The 20078-nt window shown below is 48.9% G+C and overlaps 1 protein-coding gene across 2 annotated transcripts in view; it reads left to right on the top strand.

Annotated features, from left to right (window-relative positions):
• slc4a11 (solute carrier family 4 member 11) overlaps window positions 1-20078 on the top strand; it is a 196239-nt gene that overhangs the window by 159023 nt on the left and 17138 nt on the right. For both annotated transcript variants that reach the window (XM_055642506.1, XM_055642582.1), the window contains 7 exons: window positions 470-554; window positions 3642-3767; window positions 5173-5286; window positions 12505-12637; window positions 14635-14708; window positions 17480-17660; window positions 18972-19078. In XM_055642506.1, the coding sequence (XP_055498481.1) occupies window positions 470-554; window positions 3642-3767; window positions 5173-5286; window positions 12505-12637; window positions 14635-14708; window positions 17480-17660; window positions 18972-19078 (820 nt within the window). The remainder of the gene's footprint in view (window positions 1-469; window positions 555-3641; window positions 3768-5172; window positions 5287-12504; window positions 12638-14634; window positions 14709-17479; window positions 17661-18971; window positions 19079-20078) is intronic.

The following is a 20078-nucleotide window of genomic DNA, read 5'->3' as shown; positions in this document are numbered from 1 at the left end:
ATCTGGAGACGTTGCGCCCCACCCAAGTTTTCCGTGCGTTTCCGGAGGGTGCAGGTGTTTGCCGGAGCTTACAGGTAGTGGAAGCAGGTTAGGGAGACTGACAAAAACCTCCGGGAACCACACGGAAACCTTGGGTGGGGCGCAACGTCTCCAGATGTTTCCGTTCAGGTTTCCTAAGTGGGACAGGGGCATAAGGGTGCTGTCTGTACGGAGCTTATACGTTCTCTCCATGACCATGCATGGGTTTTCTCCCAGGAGCTCCATTTTCCTCCCACACTCCAAAGGCTACAGGTTTTTGTAGGTTAATTGGCTTTGGTAAAAACTAAATTGTCACTAGTGTGTATAGGATAGAGTTAGTGCACGGGGATCGCTGGTTGACATGCGCTCATTGGGCCGAAGGGCCTGTTTCGGTGCTGTGTCTCTAAACTAGACAATTAAACTAAACACAAGTTTTCTTTTTTTTGAGCAGGCTCGTAACATCCTCCGTTTCGGTAGGGGGATGATGAGTGACCTAAGGCGCAGGTTGCCTCTCTATCTCTCGGATTATACTGATGGTGAGTAAATGGAGCCTTCTTATTATAGACCGGCGAGCATTGTGACTGTGGCAATCGCTGCTTCCCTGGAAAAAATAGAAATGTCACAAGGAATCCTCACTTATTTCTGCCGGAGGGGGAGGTGAGGGGTGTGGGTGAGGGTTGGTGCGGGAAAAAAAGGTTCTGGTTATCTACTCCATATAATCCTCTGATCAGGACTCCACTCAGCTTCCGACGGGCCAGAGAAAACAATCCAATCTGTCCAAACTCTCCTGATAGCTAATACCCTCTAATCCAGGCAGCATTCGAGCAGTTTAATTTCATTTCGATTAGGGATACAGTGCAGAAACAGGCCCTTTGGCCCACTGATTGCGTGCCGACCAGTCACGTACACTAGCCCTATCCTATACACTAGGGACAATTTTACTGAAGCAAATTAACCTACAAACCTGTACGCCTTTGGAGTGTGATGGAATCTTTGCTTTGCTGGTGATATGTGGTTATTTTACAGCCCCTTTTCCACAGTTAGAACAGAGAACACTGAACAGAGAGGAGCATAGAAACTGGCCTTTTGACTCACAATATGACTACAGGTGCACAACCTTTTATCTGAAAGCCTTGGGACCAGACACTTGTCGGATTTCAGACATTTTCGGATTTCCGAATGGAAGATTTTTAGCGTAGATTAGGAAGGTAGCGCGGGCGGCTTGAAAAGTCTGGAGCGGCTGCCTCCTCCCCGGAGACCGGGGAATCATTGTAAATCATTGCATAAATGTTAGTCAGTTAGTTTGGAGGGATTTTATGTGGGGGGGGGGAAACTTTGATTCTTAGTCCCCTACCTGGTCGGCGACTCCCAACATCGCGGAGCTGGGGGCTCCGTCCGGCCGCGGGCGGCGCCGGTTGGAGCTCCGACACCGGCAACTCTGCCCCTGGCTGCGCGGCGCTCCAAATCCAGCGCCGCCCGCGGCCGGAACGCCCGCAGCCCCAGCTCCGCGAATGTTGGGAGTCGGCGGCCACAGCGCTCCGGAGCTTACCGAACAGCGACCCGGTAAGGCATTGCCCACTCCCCGCTGGTATCCCAGCGCTGCGACGCCGCCGACTCCCAACATTCGCGGAGCTGGGGCTGCGGGCGTCCGGCCGCGGGCGGCGGTGGGATTTGGAGCGCCTCGCAGCCAGGGGTAGAGTTGCCGGGGTCGGAGCTACAACCTGGCGCCGCCCGCGGCCGGACGCCCGCAGCCCCAGCGCTGCGGAGCTTACTGCACGGCGACCCGGTAAGGCATTGACTGCTCCCCGCCTCTCCGACCAGGTAGGGGACTAAGAATTAAAGTTTACCCCTTCACCCCCCCTTCACATTAAAAAGCCCTCCAAACTAACTGACTAACATTTAAGCAATGATTTACAGATGTTTAAGTGTCTCCCCGGTCTCCGGGGAGGAGGCAGCCGCTACAGTAGTACAGACCTGGGTTGACCGTGGGTCGTTTCGGGTCAAGTTTGGCGCCAAACGCGAGCTTTGGTGTGCAGACGACATCCTGGAAAAATGGGCCGGTTTTCCGAGTTTTTCGGTTTCCGGAACTCCGGATAAAAGGTTGTGCACCTGTACTTATTTTTACACAAAGGCTTGTAGGTGTACGGTACGAGCTGGCGGAGGAGGTAGTTGAGGCAGGGACTATCACAGTGTTTAAGAAACATTTAGGCAGGTACATCTTTAGAAGGAGGAATTTCTTTAGTCAGAGGGTGGTGAATCTGTGGATATCACTGCCACAGACGGCTGTGGAGGCCACGTCAATGGATATCTTTAAGGTGGAGATTGACGGATTCTTGATGAGTACGTGTGTCAGAGGTTATGAGGAGAAGGCAGAATGGGGTTAGGAGGGAGAGATGGATCAACCATGATTGAATGGCGGAGTAGACTTGATGGGCCGTATGGCATAATTCTTGTCCTAGAACTTATAAATGCAGCATCCCCTCACCCCTCCATTAAAAGGTTCAGCCCAGATTCCGGGCTTCTGCCCAACAAATGGCTCAAACAACAAGCTAGAACAACATTGCCAGAAGCAAAATTCAGTTTTATATTCAATTCTGGACCGACCAAGTTGTTTTCCAAAGCCACATATTTCTCTGCCCAAACATTAGCAAACGGCAGGACACAATACAGCGACTGACCCATCGTGCCAGGGAGTTGCTTGGCACATTTACACACTAGAAGGCACTCGAGAAAAAAGAAAATAGTTCTACTTTAATAAGGCCTTTTTACGGCTGCTGTGTAAAAAAGGCAGGAAAACCTAATGCGTTTCCTCGCATGCTTTTTAAAAAAGAAATCAATGAATAAGGCAAGAAACAAAAATCTCTACCACATCCTAACTAGCAATGATGATGAGCAATAAGATGAGAAGGTGGGGCCTTGTAAAAATCGACATAATTACATAGGACCCTGAGAAAATAACAAGACACAACAAAAATGTTATTCATAATAAAGCAGATTGAGGAACTCAAAATCTGACCTAGGTATAATGGGTCAAAAAGCCGTCTCCTATGCTAGTAAATTCTACCGTTTTGCATTTAAGTGGCTTTTAGATGGGCACATGGGGATGCAGGAAATGGAGGGATATGGGCCACGTCCAGGCAGAGCTCGACTACACTTTCCATAGCCCTACCGTTCACTGTGTAGGTCCTGCCCATGTTAGACTTTGAAATATAATTGAGTTGGTGAAATGTGAGCATTTAGTTACGGTGTGAAATATTTCTGATTCCACTGCTGCTGGTTTCAGCTCGCAACATCCAACTGTTCAATTGGAGTTTTGATTGAACTCTAAACTGACTTGTTCTGAGTCTTGTGTAGGAAGGAACTACAGATGCACGTTTTTGAACCGAAGATAGACACAAAAAGCTGGAGTAACTCAGCAGGACAGGCAGCATCTCTGGAGAGAAGGAATGGGTGACGTTTAGGGTTGACCTTTCTTCAGTCTGAAGAAACGTCACCCATTCCTTCTCTCCAGAGATGCTGCCTGTCCCGCTGAGTTACTCTTGTGTCTATCTTGTTCTAAGTCTTTTTAACGTTGTTGTGCGGATGTGATCTGCGTTGAACTTTGCCCTCTGGTTTAACTGCAGGTATATTAGGAAGTAACAAGTCCATCAGGAAGTACATCACCACCATCTTGTTCCTCTACTGCATTTGCCTACTGCCAACGATAGCTTTTGGTTCGTTGAATGATGAGCACACGAGAGGGTCGATCGGTAAGTTCTTAGTCCCACCGCTGCTAATTGTGCTTAGAGTTAAAGTTAGAGTTTGAGGTTACATTATTTATTTTGGTGGCAGGAAGAGGAAGGCTGATTATTAGCTGAATGGTGTCAGGTTAGGAAAAGGGGAATGACAACGAGACCTGGGTGTCCGAGTACATCAGTCACTGAAAGTAAGCATGCAGGTACAGCAGGCAGTGAAGAAAGCTAATGACATGTTGGTCTTCATATCGAGAGTAGTTGAGTATAGAAGCACAGAGGTCCTTCTGCAGTTGTACAGGGCCCCGCTGAGACCTCACCTGGAGTATTGTGTGTCGTTTTGGTCTAATTTGAGGAAGGGCATTCTTGCTATTGAGGGAGTGCAGCGTAGGTTCATGTGGTTAATTGGCGGGACTGTCATATGATGAAAGAATGGAGCGACTGGGCTTGTATTCACTGGAATTTAGAAGGATGAGTGGGGATCTTATAGAAACATATAAAATCATTAAGGGATTGGATACGCGAAATGCAGGAAACATGTTCCCGATGCTGGGGGAGTCCAGTACCAGGGGGTACAGTTTAAGAATAACGGGTAAGCCATTTAGAACTGGGATGAGGAAAAACTTTTTCACACAGAGAGTTATTAGTCTGTGGAATTCTCTGCCACGGAAGGTAGTTGAGGCCAGTTCATTGGCTATATTTAAGAGGGAGTTAGATGTGGCCCTTATGGCTAAAGGGATCAGGGGGTATGGAGAGAAGGCAGGGATGGGATACTGAGTTGGATGATCAGCCATGATCATATCGAATGGCGGTGCAGGCTCGAAGGGTCGAATGGCCTACTCCTGCACCTATTTTCTATGTTTCTATGTTTCTATGATTTGGTGTAGAGGGCTAGCAAATGCAGGTAAACGGGACTAGCCCAATATGCCACCTTGGTCGCATGGATAAGCTGAGCTGACGGGCTTGTTTCTTGCTGTACACCTCTATCATATGATCCAAGAGACAGCATTGGCATTGTTGTGGAGTTTGTGGATGGTTGCTGCAACAATCTACATTATGTAGGAGAGAGAGTATCAATTCTCGAAGGGCTGAATGGCCTACTCCTGCACCTATTTTCTATGTTTATATGTTTCTAAGATGAGGGAGGAGTTCCAGCACCTGCAGTTTCTTGTTCCACCTCTTGCATTAGTCAGATACCAACAAACTGTTGTAGATAAATGTTAAACAAACTGACTTTGAATGAATGGTTCATTGGCCAAGTATTCACATACAAGGAATTTGCTTTGGTGCTCCGCCCACAAGTGACAATACGACATACAGTGACAGTTTGGAATGACACATAAAACATTAAACATTAGTAATAAAACATTATCGTTTAAAAATGTGAATGAAATAAAATACCAGAGCGTTTTCTGTTTTGCAGATGTGCAGAAAACCATTCTTGCCCAGTGCATTGGTGGAGTGGCCTACGCAGTCTTTGCCGGGCAGCCGATGGGTATAGTTTTAACAACGGCCCCCCTGGCATTGTACATACATGGTACGTTGTATCCTCTCACTTTTATCAGGCTGCATCACAGCGTGGTTGGCGAACAGCTCCTTCCAAGACCACAAGATATTACAGACAGTTGTGTTCGCAGCCCAGACCATCGCGCAATCCAACCTCCCTTCCGTTGATTCCATTATACTTTGCACTTCCTCGGTAAGGCCAGCAGCATAACCAAGGACCAGTCTCACCCCTGGTCACTCCCTCTTCTCCCCTCTCCCATCAGGCTAGAGGTGCAAAAGTGTGAAAAGTACACCTCCAGATTCAGGGATAGTTTCTTCCCAGCTGTTATCAGGCAACTGAACCATCCTATCAACAAGAGAGCGGTCCTGACCCACCATCTACCTGATTGGAGACCCTCGAACCATCCTTCATCGGACTTTACTGGACTTTATCTTGCACAAAACTTTATTCCCTTTATCCTGTATCTGTACACAGTGGACAGCTTGATTGTAATCATGTATAGTCTTTCCGCTGACTGGTTAGCACACAACATAAAAACTTGACATTGTCCCTCGGTACACGTGACAATAAACAAAACTAAAACCAAACAAGTTTAATTATGTCTCCCTCTGAAGACTTCTCAGACTTTGACTACAGTGACGGGCTTTGTTGCAGCCTCTGCATGTCCTGTCCAAATGCCTCTGAGACTGCCAAGGGAACACGTTTTAGTTTTAGACATGCAGCTTGGAAACAGGCCCTTCGTCCCAGCGAGATCACGCCAACCATTGATCACCCCTTCACACTCGCTCTGTGTCACCCCACATTTGCATCCACTTCCCTACACACTAGGGGCAATTTAAAAATTAACCCATAAACATTACACCTGGAAGATATGAGACTCCTCCTTGCAGGCAAACCAGACCACTTCCAAAAGACGTGGTCTGCATTTATCGACCTACTACAAGTATAAGGTACAACAGTACTTTAAAAAAGAAATGGTGTCAGGATCTGGTAAGGGGGGATGAAAAATACGAAGTTGGTATATCCCTTTTTGCATGGTTTTCATAATAGAGCTTGTGTTTCATTTTTTTTCTTTCTTTTCTATGGCCTATTTCTTAACTTTTTTCCCCTAATTCTTTGCTTAATGGGTTTTTTCTTTTTGATCACTCTTTCACACTAACACGACTCTCTCTTGCTTTATTTACTTTCTTTATTTCTATCTCTCCTTAAAGCTTAAAAAATGAAGGGGTACAATAAATGTAATAAGATATATGTGGCTTGTACTACTGTAACTTACTGTACTTCTAATAAATTAAAAAAAAAACAAAAAAAAAAAAACAATTAACCCATAAACCTGCATGTCTTTGGAATGTGGGAGGCAACCGGAGCATCCAGAGGGAACCCACGCGGTCACAGGGAGAACGTGCAAACTCCACGCCGCCAACACCCGAGGTCAGAATCGTACCTGGGACCAGCTGCCACACCGTGCCGCCCTAGCCTGGGGAGGTACAAGATACAATTTATTTGTCATTTGGACCCCTTGAGGTCCAAACGAAATGACGTTTCTGCAGCCATACATTACAAACAAATAGACCCAAGACACAACATAATTTACATAAACATCCATCACATCGCTGTGATGGAAAGCCAAAAAAACTTATCTCTCCACTGCACTCCCCCCCCCGATGTCAGAGTCAAACTCAAAGCCCCCGGCTGGCGATGGCGATTGTCCCGCGGCCATTAAAGCCACGCCGGGTGATGCAAGGTCGCACACCGGGTTCTTGATATTAGAGCCCCCGGCGTGCGCTCGCAGAGTCCCGCGGCCATTCCAAGCCGCGCGGGGCATTGCTGTAAGGCCCCGCTCCAGGAGCTCATCGACCCCGCAACTCGGGCAGGAGAAGTCGCCGTTGCGGAAGCCCTGAAAAGCGGTCTCCCTCCAGGGACCCGCGGGCTCCCGGTGTCGCCGTCCGCCAGACCCGCAGTTGCAGCCTCCGAATCTCCGGAGGTCGGGCCGCAGCAGCGCTCCACCACCGCTCCACCCGCTCTGGACTCGGCCAGCTCCGCGACGGTGAGGTGAGTCGTCGGCACCAGAGCCCCCGGTCTTCCTGTTGGAGGCCGCTCCTCGTTACAGCGCCATCCAGCTATCGGGCGTCATTTACTCCGAGCGGACAGGACATCAGACTCTGGTAAGACCAGAGGGGGGGGTCTGTGCATTTATGTAAACAAAGCATGGTGCACGGACTCCACCATCATCGAGAGTCACTGCTCAGCTAACCTTGAATTCCTCTTGGTTAGATGCAGACCGTTCTATCTGCCCAGAGAGTTCACCTCCACTGTTGTGACTGCAGCCTATATCCCTCCTGATGCTAATGCCAAGCTTGCAATGAAAGAGCTGCATACTGCCATTAGCAAACAACAGACGCACAACCCCGAGGCAGCCTTCATTGTTGCGGGTGACTTCAATCACTCCAACCTGAAGACTGTACTGCCCAAATTCCACCAACATGTATCCTTCCCCACTAGAGTAGACAAGACACTGGACAAAGTCTACACCAATATGGCTGACGCTTACAAAGCCATCCCCCTCCCCCACCTTGGTCAGTCTGATCACGTCTCATTGTTCCTGCTACCTAAGTACTACCCACTCATCAGACGGGTTAAACCAACTGTAAGGACAGTTAAAGTCTGGTCAGAGGAAGCGGACTTCACACTTCAGCAGTGTTTTGGAAACACTGACTGGAAGGCGTTTGCAGCCCAGGCCACCCTTGACTCTCACACGGACATTGATTCCTATACATCCTCTGTTCTGGACTTTATAAACTCCACCATCAATAGTGTCACCTCCCTCAAACAGGTGACCATATACCCGAATCAGAAGCCATGGATGAACAGCGAGGTCAGGCTACTGCTGAAAGCTCGGGACACCGCTTTCAGGTCAGGCGATGCTCGAGCCTACAGTTCATCCAGGGCTAACCTGAAGAGGGGCATCAGGAAGGCCAAGCACTGCCATAAGCTCAGGATTGAGGAGCACTTCAACAACAACTCCGACCCCCGACGCATGTGGCAAGGCATCCAGGCCATCACGGACTACAGACCCTCCAACATCACCCCCACATCCAGCGACGCCTCCTTCCTTGAGGAGCTTAATCACTTCTATGGCCGCTTCGACAGGGACAATCTAGAGACAGCCATCAAGGCTGTGCTACCTGCCGATCACCAACCCCTCACACTCACCCCCTACGACGTGTACGTGGCACTGAGTAGTAGGACTAATGCACGTAAGGCTGCTGGCCCTGACGGCATCCCCGGGCGCGTGCTCAGTGCCTGTGCTGCGCAGCTGACAGACGTCTGGACTGACATCTTCAACCTGTCACTTGCCCAAGCAGTTGTCCCCACTTGCCTTAAAGCCACCTCCATCGTGCCAGTGCCAAAACACTCCATTGCGGCAAGCCTCAATGACTTCCGCCCAGTTGCACTTACCCCCATCATCACCAAGTGCTTCGAGAGGCTGGTCCTGGCACACCTCAAAAGCTGCCTACCCCCCACACTGGATCCCTATCAGTTTGCCTACCGCAAGAACAGGAGTACGGAGGATGCCATCTCAACGGCACTTCACTCCGCCCTCTCCCACCTTGACAACAGAGACACTTATGTAAGAATGCTGTTCATCGATTACAGCTCAGCATTCAACACCATTATTCCATCAAAACTGATCACCAAACTCGGTAACCTGGGCATCGACCCCTCCCTCTGCAACTGGATACTGGACTTTCTAACCAACAGACCCCAGTCTGTGAGGTTAGACAAGCACACCTCTTCAACCCTCACCCTGAACCGTTCCACAGGGCTGTGTGCTGAGCCCCCTCCTCTACTCCCTCTTCACCTATGACTGCACACCTGTACATGGTACTAACACCATCATCAAGTATGCAGATGATACAACGGCGATTGGCCTCATCAGCAACAACAATGAGCTGGCCTACAGGGAGGAGGTCCAGCACTTAGCAGCATGGTGCGCTGACAACAACCTGGCCCTTAACTCCAAGAAGACCAAGGAGCTCATTGTAGACTTCAGGAAGTCCAGAGGCGGCACGCACACCCCCATCCACATTAACGGGACGGAGGTGGAACGTGTTTCTAGCTTCAGGTTCCTGGGAGTCAACATCTCCGATGACCTCTCTTGGACCCACAATACCTCTACTCTGATCAAGAAGGCTCATCAGCATCTCTTCTTCCTGAGGAGACTGAAGAAGGTCCATCTGTCTCCTCAGATCCTGGTGAACTTCTACCGCTGCACCATCGAGAGCATCCTTACCAACTGCATCACAGTATGGTATGGCAACTGCTCTGTCTCCGACCGGAAGGCATTGCAGAGGGTGGTGAAAATTGCCCAACGCATCACCGGTTCCACGCTCCCCTCCATTGAGTCTGTCCAAAGCAAGCGCTGTCTGCGGAGGGCGCTCAGCATCGCCAAGGACTGCTCTCACCCCAACCATGGACTGTTTACCCTCCTACCATCCGGGAGGCGCTACAGGTCTCTCCGTTGCCGAACCAGCAGGTCGAGGAACAGCTTCTTTCCGGCGGCTGTCACTCTACTCAACAACGTACCTCGGTGACTGCCAATCACCACCCCCCCCCCCCCACGGACACTTATTATTATTTTTTTTTTAAATTCAAATCGTTTGCTATGTCGCTCTTCAAGGGAGATGCTAAATGCATTTCGTTGTCTCTGTACTGTACACTGACAATGACAATTAAATTTGAATCTGAATCTGAATCTGAATCTGAGAGAAGGAGTGGGTGACGTCGAGACCCTTCTTCAGACGGAGAATCAGGGGAGAGTGAGATACAGAGACATGGAAGGGTAAGGTGTGAAAACACAGATCAAAGGGAACGATGATCAAGGAAATGTAGAATGGTTCATTGTTAGCTGAGGGGAAGGTGACAACGAGGCACACAATCAGTAATATTTAATCAGGAGGAACTGGTGGGGGAACTAGGATTGGAGAGGGATGGAGAGAGAGCGAAAGCAAGGTTTACTTGAAGTTAGAGAAATCAAAACTCATACTGCTGGGATGTAAGCTGCCCAAGTGAAATGTGAGGTGCTGTTCTTCCAATTTGTGTTGGGCCTCACTCTGACTGTGGAACAGGCCAAGAACCAGTACACTACAGGCCTCAGGCTTCCAAGGCATTGTTCCACCTCTACATTTTGGCTCTTATCACCAATCTTGCTTTAGATCCAAATAGCCAACCTGCCTTGGATGCTGTGCTGTTTAGCCTGCTGGACCAGTCCATCATGTCCGACCTTTTCACATGCCTTACTCAAGTGAAAAGTCATAAACTGTTTGAGGAACTCAGCAAGTCAGGCAGCATCTTGGAAAGGGATGGGCCAATGACATTTTGCCGGCTCTGGTCAGCAGTGGCCTCTGCAGCCTGTCCGCGTTTTATTATTTTTTTGTCTGTGTTTTTTATGTAGTTTTTGTTATTTTATGTTGGGGTGTGTGTGTGGGGGGATGGGGGTGGGGTGGGAGGGGGGGGGAAACTTTTGAATCTCTCCCTGCACTGGAGACCCGACCTTTTCTCGTCGGGTCTCAGGTGTCGTTGAGGCCGCAACGAGGAGCGGCCTCCAACGGGAAGAAGCCGGGGACTCTGGTGCCGACTCACCGTTGCCGTCGCGGAGCTGGCCGAGACCGGAGCGGGTGGAGCAGTGGAGGAGCGCTGCCGCTGCTGCTGCCGCTGCTGCTGCTGCTGCTGCTGCTGCCGATGCGAAGGCTGCTACTGCGGGTCTGCGGACGGCGGCACCGGGAGCCCGCGGATCCCTGGAGGGAGACCGCTTTTCGGGGCTCCTGCAACGGCGAATTCTCCCGCCCGTGTTGCGGGGTTGAAGAGCTCCTGGAGTGGGGCCTGACACCACTGCCCCGCGCGGCTGGAATGGCCGCGGGACTTTGCGAGCGCACGCCGGGGTCTCTAACACCAAGACCCGGTGTGCGACCTCGCACCACCCGGCGTGGCTTCAATGGCCGCGGGACAATCGCCATCGCCAGCCGGGTCTTTGACTTTGACTCTGACATCGGGGGGGGGGAGAGTGCAGTGGAGAGATAAGTTTTTTTGGCCTTCCATCACAGCTATGTGATGGATGTTTATGTAAAATGTAATTATGTTGTGTCTGGGGTCTATTTGTGTGTAATGTATGGCTGCAGAAACGGCATTTCGTTTGGACCTCCAGGGGTCCAAATGACAATTAAATTGACTCTTGACTCTCTTGAAATTGACTCTTGACTCTTGACTCTTGACTCTTGTGCCAGGACCCTTACTAAAGTCCACATCGAGAAAAGAGGAACTGCAGTTTCTAGTTTACAAAAATACAACACAGAATCACTCAATGGGTCAGGCAGCATCTCTGGAGGACAGATTGAAGAAGGGTCCCGACCCGAAACGTTACCCATCTATGTCTTCCTTAGAGGCTGTCTGACGGCAAAGTTACTCCATTACTTTGTGTTTTTTTTCCATTTTAACAACACCTACCGCCCTGCCTTCAACAATCTTCTTGGTCACCTGCCAAACTAGAATGACTAAGAAAGCACACCAATGACTCTTCTTCCTTAGAAGGCTTAGGAAGTTCGGCATGTCCCCTGCAACTCTCACCAACTTCTACAGATGCGCCGTAGAAAGCATTTTATCAGGATGCATCGCAGCTTGGTTTGGAAATAGGTCCATCCAAGACCGCAAGAAATTTCAGTTAATTGTGGACGCAGACCAGACCATCACACAAACCAACCTCCTTTCTATGGACTCCATTTACACCTCGTGCTGCCTCGGCAAGGCCAGCAGCATAATCAAGGACCAGTCGCACTCCCTCTTCTCCCCTCTCCCATCAGGGAAAATATGTGTGTGAAAACGCACACCTTCAGTTTCAGGGATAACCTCAGATTATCAGATAACTGAATCATCCTACCTCCAACCACAGGGCAGTCCTGAACTCCTATCTACCTCATTGGAGACCCTCGGACTATCTTTGATCGGACTTTGCTGGCTTTACATTGCACTAAACATTATTCCTTTATTATTTATCATCTATACACTGTGGACGGCTCGAGGCTCGATTGTAATCATGTATTGTCTTTCCGCTGACTGGATAGCGCGCAGCAAATGCTTTTCACTGTACCTCGGTACACGTGACAATAAACTAAACTGAACTGAACTGGGAATTGACATTCCAATTGTTTCTCTCGCTTTCAACATTCTGTGACATTTTGTTTCTCTTTCCAGTGATCCAGGGCATCTGTGATGACTACAACCTGAATTTCTTTGCTTTTTATGGGTGCGTTGGCTTGTGGAATAGTTTCTTTTGCGTCCTCTATGGTGTTGGTAACATAAGCTCATTGAAGAAGTTTTTCAAAAGGTAAGTGGCAGTCCGCAAGTGTTCATTAATTATTCATCTAATCCCCCCCCCCCCCCCCCCCCCCCCCCCCCCCCCCCTTGTTAATATCGATATCGGTAGGGTAAGATATCGGTAGGTGCGGCATGGAGACGCCGTGGTAGAGTTGCTGCCTTACAGCGCCAGAGACCCAGGTTCGATCCTGACTACGGGTGCTGTCTGTATGGAGTTTGTACGTTCTCTCCACGACCTGCTTGGGGTTTTCTCCGTGATCTCTGGTTTCCTCCCACACTCCAAAGATGTGCAGGTTTGTAGAATGATTGGCTTGTTATAATTGTAAATTGTCCCCAGTGTGTGTAGGATAGTGTTAGTGCATGGGGATCGCTGGTCGGCATGGATACGGTGGGCCAAAGGGCCTGTTCCCACGCTGTATCCTTAAACTAAAATAAACTATATTTTACAATAAACTATATAAAATATATTGCTTCTTGGTAGACCAGGGCAAGTGATTCCATGTTGCTTTATTTGTCACATGTGTAACTGCAGTGAAATTCCTGTTGCGCATGTTACACATACGGGCGCCGCCATGTTTTGCCGCCATTATTCAAAGTCCGGCCAGCCCGCGCGCTCGATGTACTTGAGCATTTCCCACCGACTTCTCCTCTCCTCTCCTCGCCCGGCCATCTTTGTGTCTCGGGGGGGCGCCTCCTGTAGCCCACCTTGAAGGAGCTGGAGGCATCACCCCGGTTCACCATCCTACTGGCCCTCACTCCTCACATCCCGATGTCTCCAGCTTCCTCCCGGTTATGCCAACCGGATAGGGACGGGTTGATGTCTTGCCACCTTCAAAGGGAGTTGTCCACCCTTGCTCACTTAAAAAAATTAAAAATGTTTATTTAGTTTACTGCCTCTCAGTTCAACTGCAGAAGTGTATTGTCCTCTGCTTTTATTTAAACAGTTCACTGGCCCACCTGCAGTGTTTGCCCTTCTGATCTGCTGTTACCCTTCCTACGTATCACAGTGGCACAGCTGGTGGAGCCTCTGCCTCACACCGTCAGAGAAATGGGTTCAATCCTGACCTCAGCGGGACAGGCAGCATCTCTGGAGAGAAAGAATGGGTGAGGTTTTGGATCAACAACCTTGAATTCTCAGTCTGAAGATGGGCCTCAACCTGAAATGTCAACCATTCCTTCTCTCCAGAGATGCTGCCTCTCCTGCTGAGTTACTCCAGCATTTTGTGTCTTATCTTCGGTCTAAACCAGCATCTGCGGTTTCTTCCCACACACTCAATCCTGACCTTGTTGGCTATCTGTGCGGAGTTTGCACGTTCTCCCTGTGATGCGTGGGCGCATCCAGTCCTCTGGGTGATCCAGTTTACTCCCACATCCCAAATGCGGCGGGTTTGTAGATTAATTGGCCTCTGTAAATTGCCGCGTATGTGTAGGTAGTGGATTGGGATAATATACAACTAGGGTATATATGGGTATCAAAATGAGGAACTGCAGATGCTGGCTTACCAAAAAAAAGTGCTGGAGTAACTCAGCGGGTCAGGCAGCATCCCTGGATAACATGGATAGGTCGTGATTCGGGTTGGGACCATTCTTCAGCCTCAGACTCTCAGAGTGTGAAGAAGTGTCCCGACTCGAGACGTCACCTATCCATGTTCTCCAGAGATGCTGCCTGACCCGCTGAGTTACTCAAGCACTTTGTGTCCTTTAATGTGAATGGGTGATCAGTGGTTGGCATCGACTCGGTGGGCCGAAGGGCCTGTTTCCATGCCCTATCTCCAAACGAAACGAAACTAAGCAAAACTGTTGTTTAATACCATATCCTGGTCTGTTGGCTGAAATACCATCGATGTAATATCATCACCTCATTGCTATTTTAAGGAGGGTACAAATACAATTTTTATCATCATCCTTCGATCTTTCTCTTTGAAAATGCTTAGTGTGTGTGTGTGTATGTGTGGCTGCTTCAAGTCTTTCAACTTTTACTAACTTGTTATTCAATCCCCTCTGCAGGTCAACGGACGAGATTCTCGCCGTCTTCATATCCGTCGCATTTGTGGTGGACGCATGTAAAGGTTTGGCCAAAAGTGAGTGTGAAACTGGTGGCGCAAGTGTTACTTATTTATTTTCCTTCCTTCCCAGTTCAGTTTAGTTTATTGTCACGTGCACTGAGGTACAGTGAAAAGCTTTTTTGTTGCGTGCTATCCAGTCAGCAGAAAGACAATCCACCATTACAATCGAGCCATTGATAAGGGAATAACATTTAGTGCAAAGTAAAACTAGCAAAGTCCAATCAAGGATAGTCCAAAGGGTCACCAAAGAGGTACAGTAGTTGTATTGTATTCAAATTTATTGTCATTGTCTCAATTTGAGACAACAAAATTAATTTCCCTTACAGGCAGTATCATTAAAAAAATCATTAAAATAAATAAATAAATAATAAAACATATTAAAAATAAAATTGAGGTGAATTAAAAAAAAGCACAAACACAGAAAGTCCACGACACAACATAACATAAATGGCACCAAGGTGAGGAAGGCACCATAGTCCAGCCAGCCTCCCCTCTGTGTTCATCCGTGGTCGGGGCCTTCTGAGCACCCGCAGTCGCCGCCCCGGGTGGCCCGATGTTCAGGCCCCCACGCCGGGCTGGTGGAACGCCGACGCCGAACCCTGACGGTGAGCATCCTCCTCCTCAGCGGCCCGGACCTCCTGATCAGCCGCCTCCCGCTGCCGGAGTCTGCAGCTCCCGAATCCACAGGCCGAGCCGGGCAGAGTCACAGGACCCCGCGCTGTCCATCAGCACCGCCCGCGTTGGGAGCTCCGCAAACCGCAGCTCCAGGATAGTTCAGCACTCCTCTTTGGTTGAGGTAGGATGATTCAGTTGCCTGAATCCCCTCCCCTGCACCATCGACCAGAGATCACCCTTTCACTCTATCCTGCATTACTCTAATTTACAGAAGCCAATTAATCTACAAACCTGTACGTCTTTGGAGTGAGGGAGGAAACCGGAGAAATCCCACGGGTCACGGGGAGAACATACAAACTCCGTACAGACAGCACCCCATAGTCAAGATTGAACCCGGGTCTCTGGTGCTGTAAGGTAGCAACTCTACTGCTGCACCACTGTGCCATCCAATATAATGTTAATTTAGACTTTAGAGATACAGTGCAGAAACATGCCCTTTAAGCACTAAGTCTGTGCCGACCAGCGAGCACCTCATACATTAGCTTTATCCTGCACACTAGGGATAATTTGTAATTTACAGAAGCCAGTTGACCTACAAACCTACACGTCTATGGAGTTTGGGAGAAAATCGGAGAAAACCCACGCAGGTCACAGGGAGACGTACAAACTCCGTACAGACAGCACCCGTAGTCAGGATCGAACCCAGGTCTCTAGCACTGTGAGGCAGCATTCTTCCACCGCTCCACTGTGCTGCCCGATGTAATGTTAATGCCAGGCAGTGAATTGCCAGCCAACCAACATCTGCAGAATATTGTTACCCCCTACCTTTGGTACTCGCTGTTTCACTTAAAGCTTAAACCCCCCCCGACTGGCGTCTCTCTAATATCGGCTCCCAATTCATCATCATCGGCGGTCACTTGAAACGAGTATGACGGTCCTCGCATGGAGGACGCCTGTGCGTGACTTTGTTTAACGCGGGGAGACTGGTGCACAGACAGCCACCTGGGACAGATCTGGGTCAGGATCCAGTGACATGGAGTCTAAGATCACCTTTTCAGCTGCAGTTCAGGATTGCTCTCTCGTTGGTGGTAGGACGGTTCAGTTGCCTGATAACGGCCGGGAAGAAACTGTCCCTGAATCTGGAGGTGTGCGTTTTCACACTTCTATACCTTGTGCCCGATAGGAGAGAGGAGAAGAGGGAGTGGCCAGGGTGAGACTGGTCTTTGAATATGCTGCTGGCCTTGCCGAGGCAGCGTGAAGTTTACATGGAGTCAGTGGAAGGGAGGTTGGTTAGTGTGATCCTCTGGGCTGAAGTTTAGTTTAGAGATACAGCACGGAAACAGGCCCACCGAGTCCACGTCGACCTGCGATCCCTGCACACTAACACTATCCTACACACATTAGGGACAATTTGCATTAATGCCAAGCCAATTAACCTACAAACCTGTACGTCTTTGGAGTGTGGGAAGAAACCAAATTTCTCGGAGAAAACCCACACAGGTCACGGGGAGAACGTATAAACTCCGTACCGATAACACCCATTGTCAGGATTGAACCCGGGTCCCTGCCATTGCAAACGCTGTAAGGCAGCAACTCTACCGCTGCGCCATCGTGTCGCACTGGTTCCTGGGATGTCAGGACTTTCATATGAAGAAAGACTGGACAGACTCGGCTTGTACTCGCTAGAATTTAGAAGATTGAGGGGGTATCTTATAGAAACTTACAAAATTCTTAAGGGGTTGGACAGGCCAGATGCAGGAAGATTGTTCCCGATGTTGGGGAAGTCCAGAACAAGGGGTCACAGCTTAAGGATAAAGGGGTAAATCTTTTAGGACCGTGATGAGAAAAACATTTTTTACACAGAGAGTGGTGAATTTCTGGAATTCTCTGCCACAGAATGTAGTTGAGGCCAGTTCATTGGCTATATTTAAGAGGGAGTTAGATGTGGCCCTTGTGGCTAAAGGGATCAGAGGGTATGGAGAAAAGGCAGGGATGGGATACTGAGTTGGATGATCAGCCATGATCATATTGAATGGCGGTGCAGGCTCGAAGGGCCGAATGGCCTACTCCTGCACCTATTTTCTATGTCTATATTTTCTATGTGCATGTGCGGAGTTGTTGAATCTTTAGAGTGAAACTTATGGTATTGTTTTTATCTTTTTGTTCCTCAGTTTTTCAGGATTATTACTTCTGCCCCATAATCCCAGGGGGTGGCGAGTTTAACACCAGCCATTCAATCAATGCTACAGAGGATGGTGCTCACCCGTGTGGTCGCGACAGTGCTGTCCTCAGCCTTGTCTTGATGCTTGGTACTCTGTGGCTGGGATACACCTTGTTCCAGTTCAAAAAAAGGTAAACACTATCGGGAAAATGACGAATTGCAAACTGCGGGAGGAACTCAGCGGGTCCTAAGTGATAGGAGCAGTCACGGTGGGGCAGCGGTAAAGTTGCTGCCTTACAGCGAATGCAGCGCCGGGGACCCGGTTCGATCCCGACTGCGGGTGCTGTCTGTACGGAGTTTGTTCGTTCTCCCCGTGACCTGCCTGGGTTTTCTCCGAGATCTTCGGTTTCCTCCCACACTCCAAAGACAGGTTAACTGGCTTGGTAGATGCAAAAATTGTCCCCAGTGGGTGTAGGATAGTGTTAATGTGCAGGGATCGCTGGTCGGCACGGACCTGGTTGGCCAAAGGGCCTGTTTCCGCGCTGTATCTCTAAACTAAAATTAAACTAAAAATTAGGCCCATCGGCCCGCGGGAGAAGAACAAAGGGAAGAAAAAGACTTTGCCTTCCATCACAGTGAGGAGGTGTTGGCGATTCACTGTGATGGATGTTTATGTAAACTGTGTTCAGTGTGGGTCTAGGGGTTTGTTTGTAATGTAAAAAACTGTAGAAATGAAATTTCATTCAAACCAAGGTTTGAATGACAATAAATAGCATTCCATCCATGGCTGATCTATCTCTCCCTCTCAACCCCATTCTCCTGCCTTCTCCTCATAACCTCTGACACCCGTACTATTCAAAAACCTATCAGCCTCTGCCTTAAAATAATCCAAGCCTTAGCCTCCACAACCTTCTGTAGCAATAATTTCCACAGATTTGCCACAGTCTGACTAAAGAAATTCCTCCTCATCTCCTTCCTAAAGGAACATCCTTTTATTCTGAGCTCTCTGGTCCTAGATTCACCCGCTAATGAAAACATCCTCTCCACATCCACACTGTCCATAGACCATAGAACAGTACTGCACAGGGTGGTGCAGTGGTAGAGCTGCTGCCTTACAACGACCCGTCAGCAATCCTGACTACGGGTGCTGAATGTATGGCGTTTGTTTGTTCTCCCCTGACCTACGTGGGTTTTCTCCAAGATCCTTGGTTTCTTCCCACATTCAAAGACGTACAAGCTTTGACGTACAAAGACGTACAAGCTAGAAACCAAAGTTCTCGGAGAAAACCCACGCAGGTCACAGGGAGAACGTACAAACCCCGTACAGACAGCGCCCGTAGTCAGGATCGAACCCGGGTCTCTGGTGCTGTAAGGCAGCAACTCTAGCACAGCACCACCGTGCCGAAGATTTCTTGATTTTTTTTTTTTTTAGGAAAGTAGGAATATCTGTTTATTTAATTTCATTGAGAGATGCTTTTCTTAATGTTTTGTTTCCCTTACAGCCCCTTTCTACATGCCCGGGTCCGTGAAACCCTGTCTGATTGTGCCTTGCCAATATCGGTGTTGTTCTTTTCATTTGTAGGATCATACCTTTTTAGAGATATCAAGAGTACGTTTGTTCATTTTACTTCCTCAAATTTTCTGTGTTGTTTTTCGCTTTGCTGTGGGGTTTATCATAAGGTCATAAGTGGATAGGAGGCAGAATTAGGCCATTCGGCCCATCAAGTCTACTCCGCCATTCTATCATGGCTGATCTATCTCTCCTTCCTAACCCCATTCTTCTCCCCAGAACCTCTGACACCCGTACTTAAGAATAAGTGGTAAGCCATTTAGAACGGAGATGAGGAAACACCTTTTCACACAGAGAGTTGTGAGTCTGTGGAATTCTCGGCCTCAGAGGGTGGTGGAACCAAAAGAGCTACCCCACCCCCTCTGCCCACCTTTCTGTCTTTCCGATATGACGTATAACCGTGAACATTCAGCTCCCAGCACCAATCCACTTGCAGCCACATCTCCATAATGCCTACAACATCATACCAACTGTGCTACAAGTTCATCCACTTTGTTTCGTATGCCCCTGTCCCACTTAGCAAACCTGAACGGAAACCTCTGGAGACATTGTGCCCCAACCAAGGTTTCCGTGCGGTTCCCAGAGGTTGCAGGTGGTTGCCGGAGGTTGCAGGTAGTGGAAGCAGGTAGGGAGACTGGCAAAGACCTCCGGGAACCGCACGGAAACCTTGGGTGGGGCGCAAAGTCTCCAGAGGTTTCCGTTCAGGTTTCCTAAGTGGGACAGGGGCATTATGTTATGCGCATTCAAATATAATACCTTCGGTGTTGACCACCCCTCCTCCACAACCATCGCGATTTTACCCGACCTAACTTTCTTCTCCCTTTATAAACTTTCTGTCCTGTTATTTCTGGAGAATTCCGGGACCTTTCCTGCATTCTCTTTCCCGTTAACTCCACGCCTACGCTGCCACATTGTTGACTCCCCACCCCCCCAGTATTCCTTGGCGGATCTACAGAACTCTTAAACGGTAAAGAATCGTCAAACATGTTGCTCGCAGACGGCAAAGTTGCTTATTTAACTGTGTTGATGCTGGGTTGTG

The sequence above is a fragment of the Leucoraja erinacea genome, chromosome 1 (assembly GCF_028641065.1).
Source record: "Leucoraja erinacea ecotype New England chromosome 1, Leri_hhj_1, whole genome shotgun sequence".
In the NCBI taxonomy this organism is placed as follows: Eukaryota; Metazoa; Chordata; class Chondrichthyes; order Rajiformes; family Rajidae; genus Leucoraja; species Leucoraja erinaceus.
The sequence above is the reverse complement of the archived record's forward strand: the minus strand, read 5'-3'. Positions and strand labels throughout refer to the sequence as shown.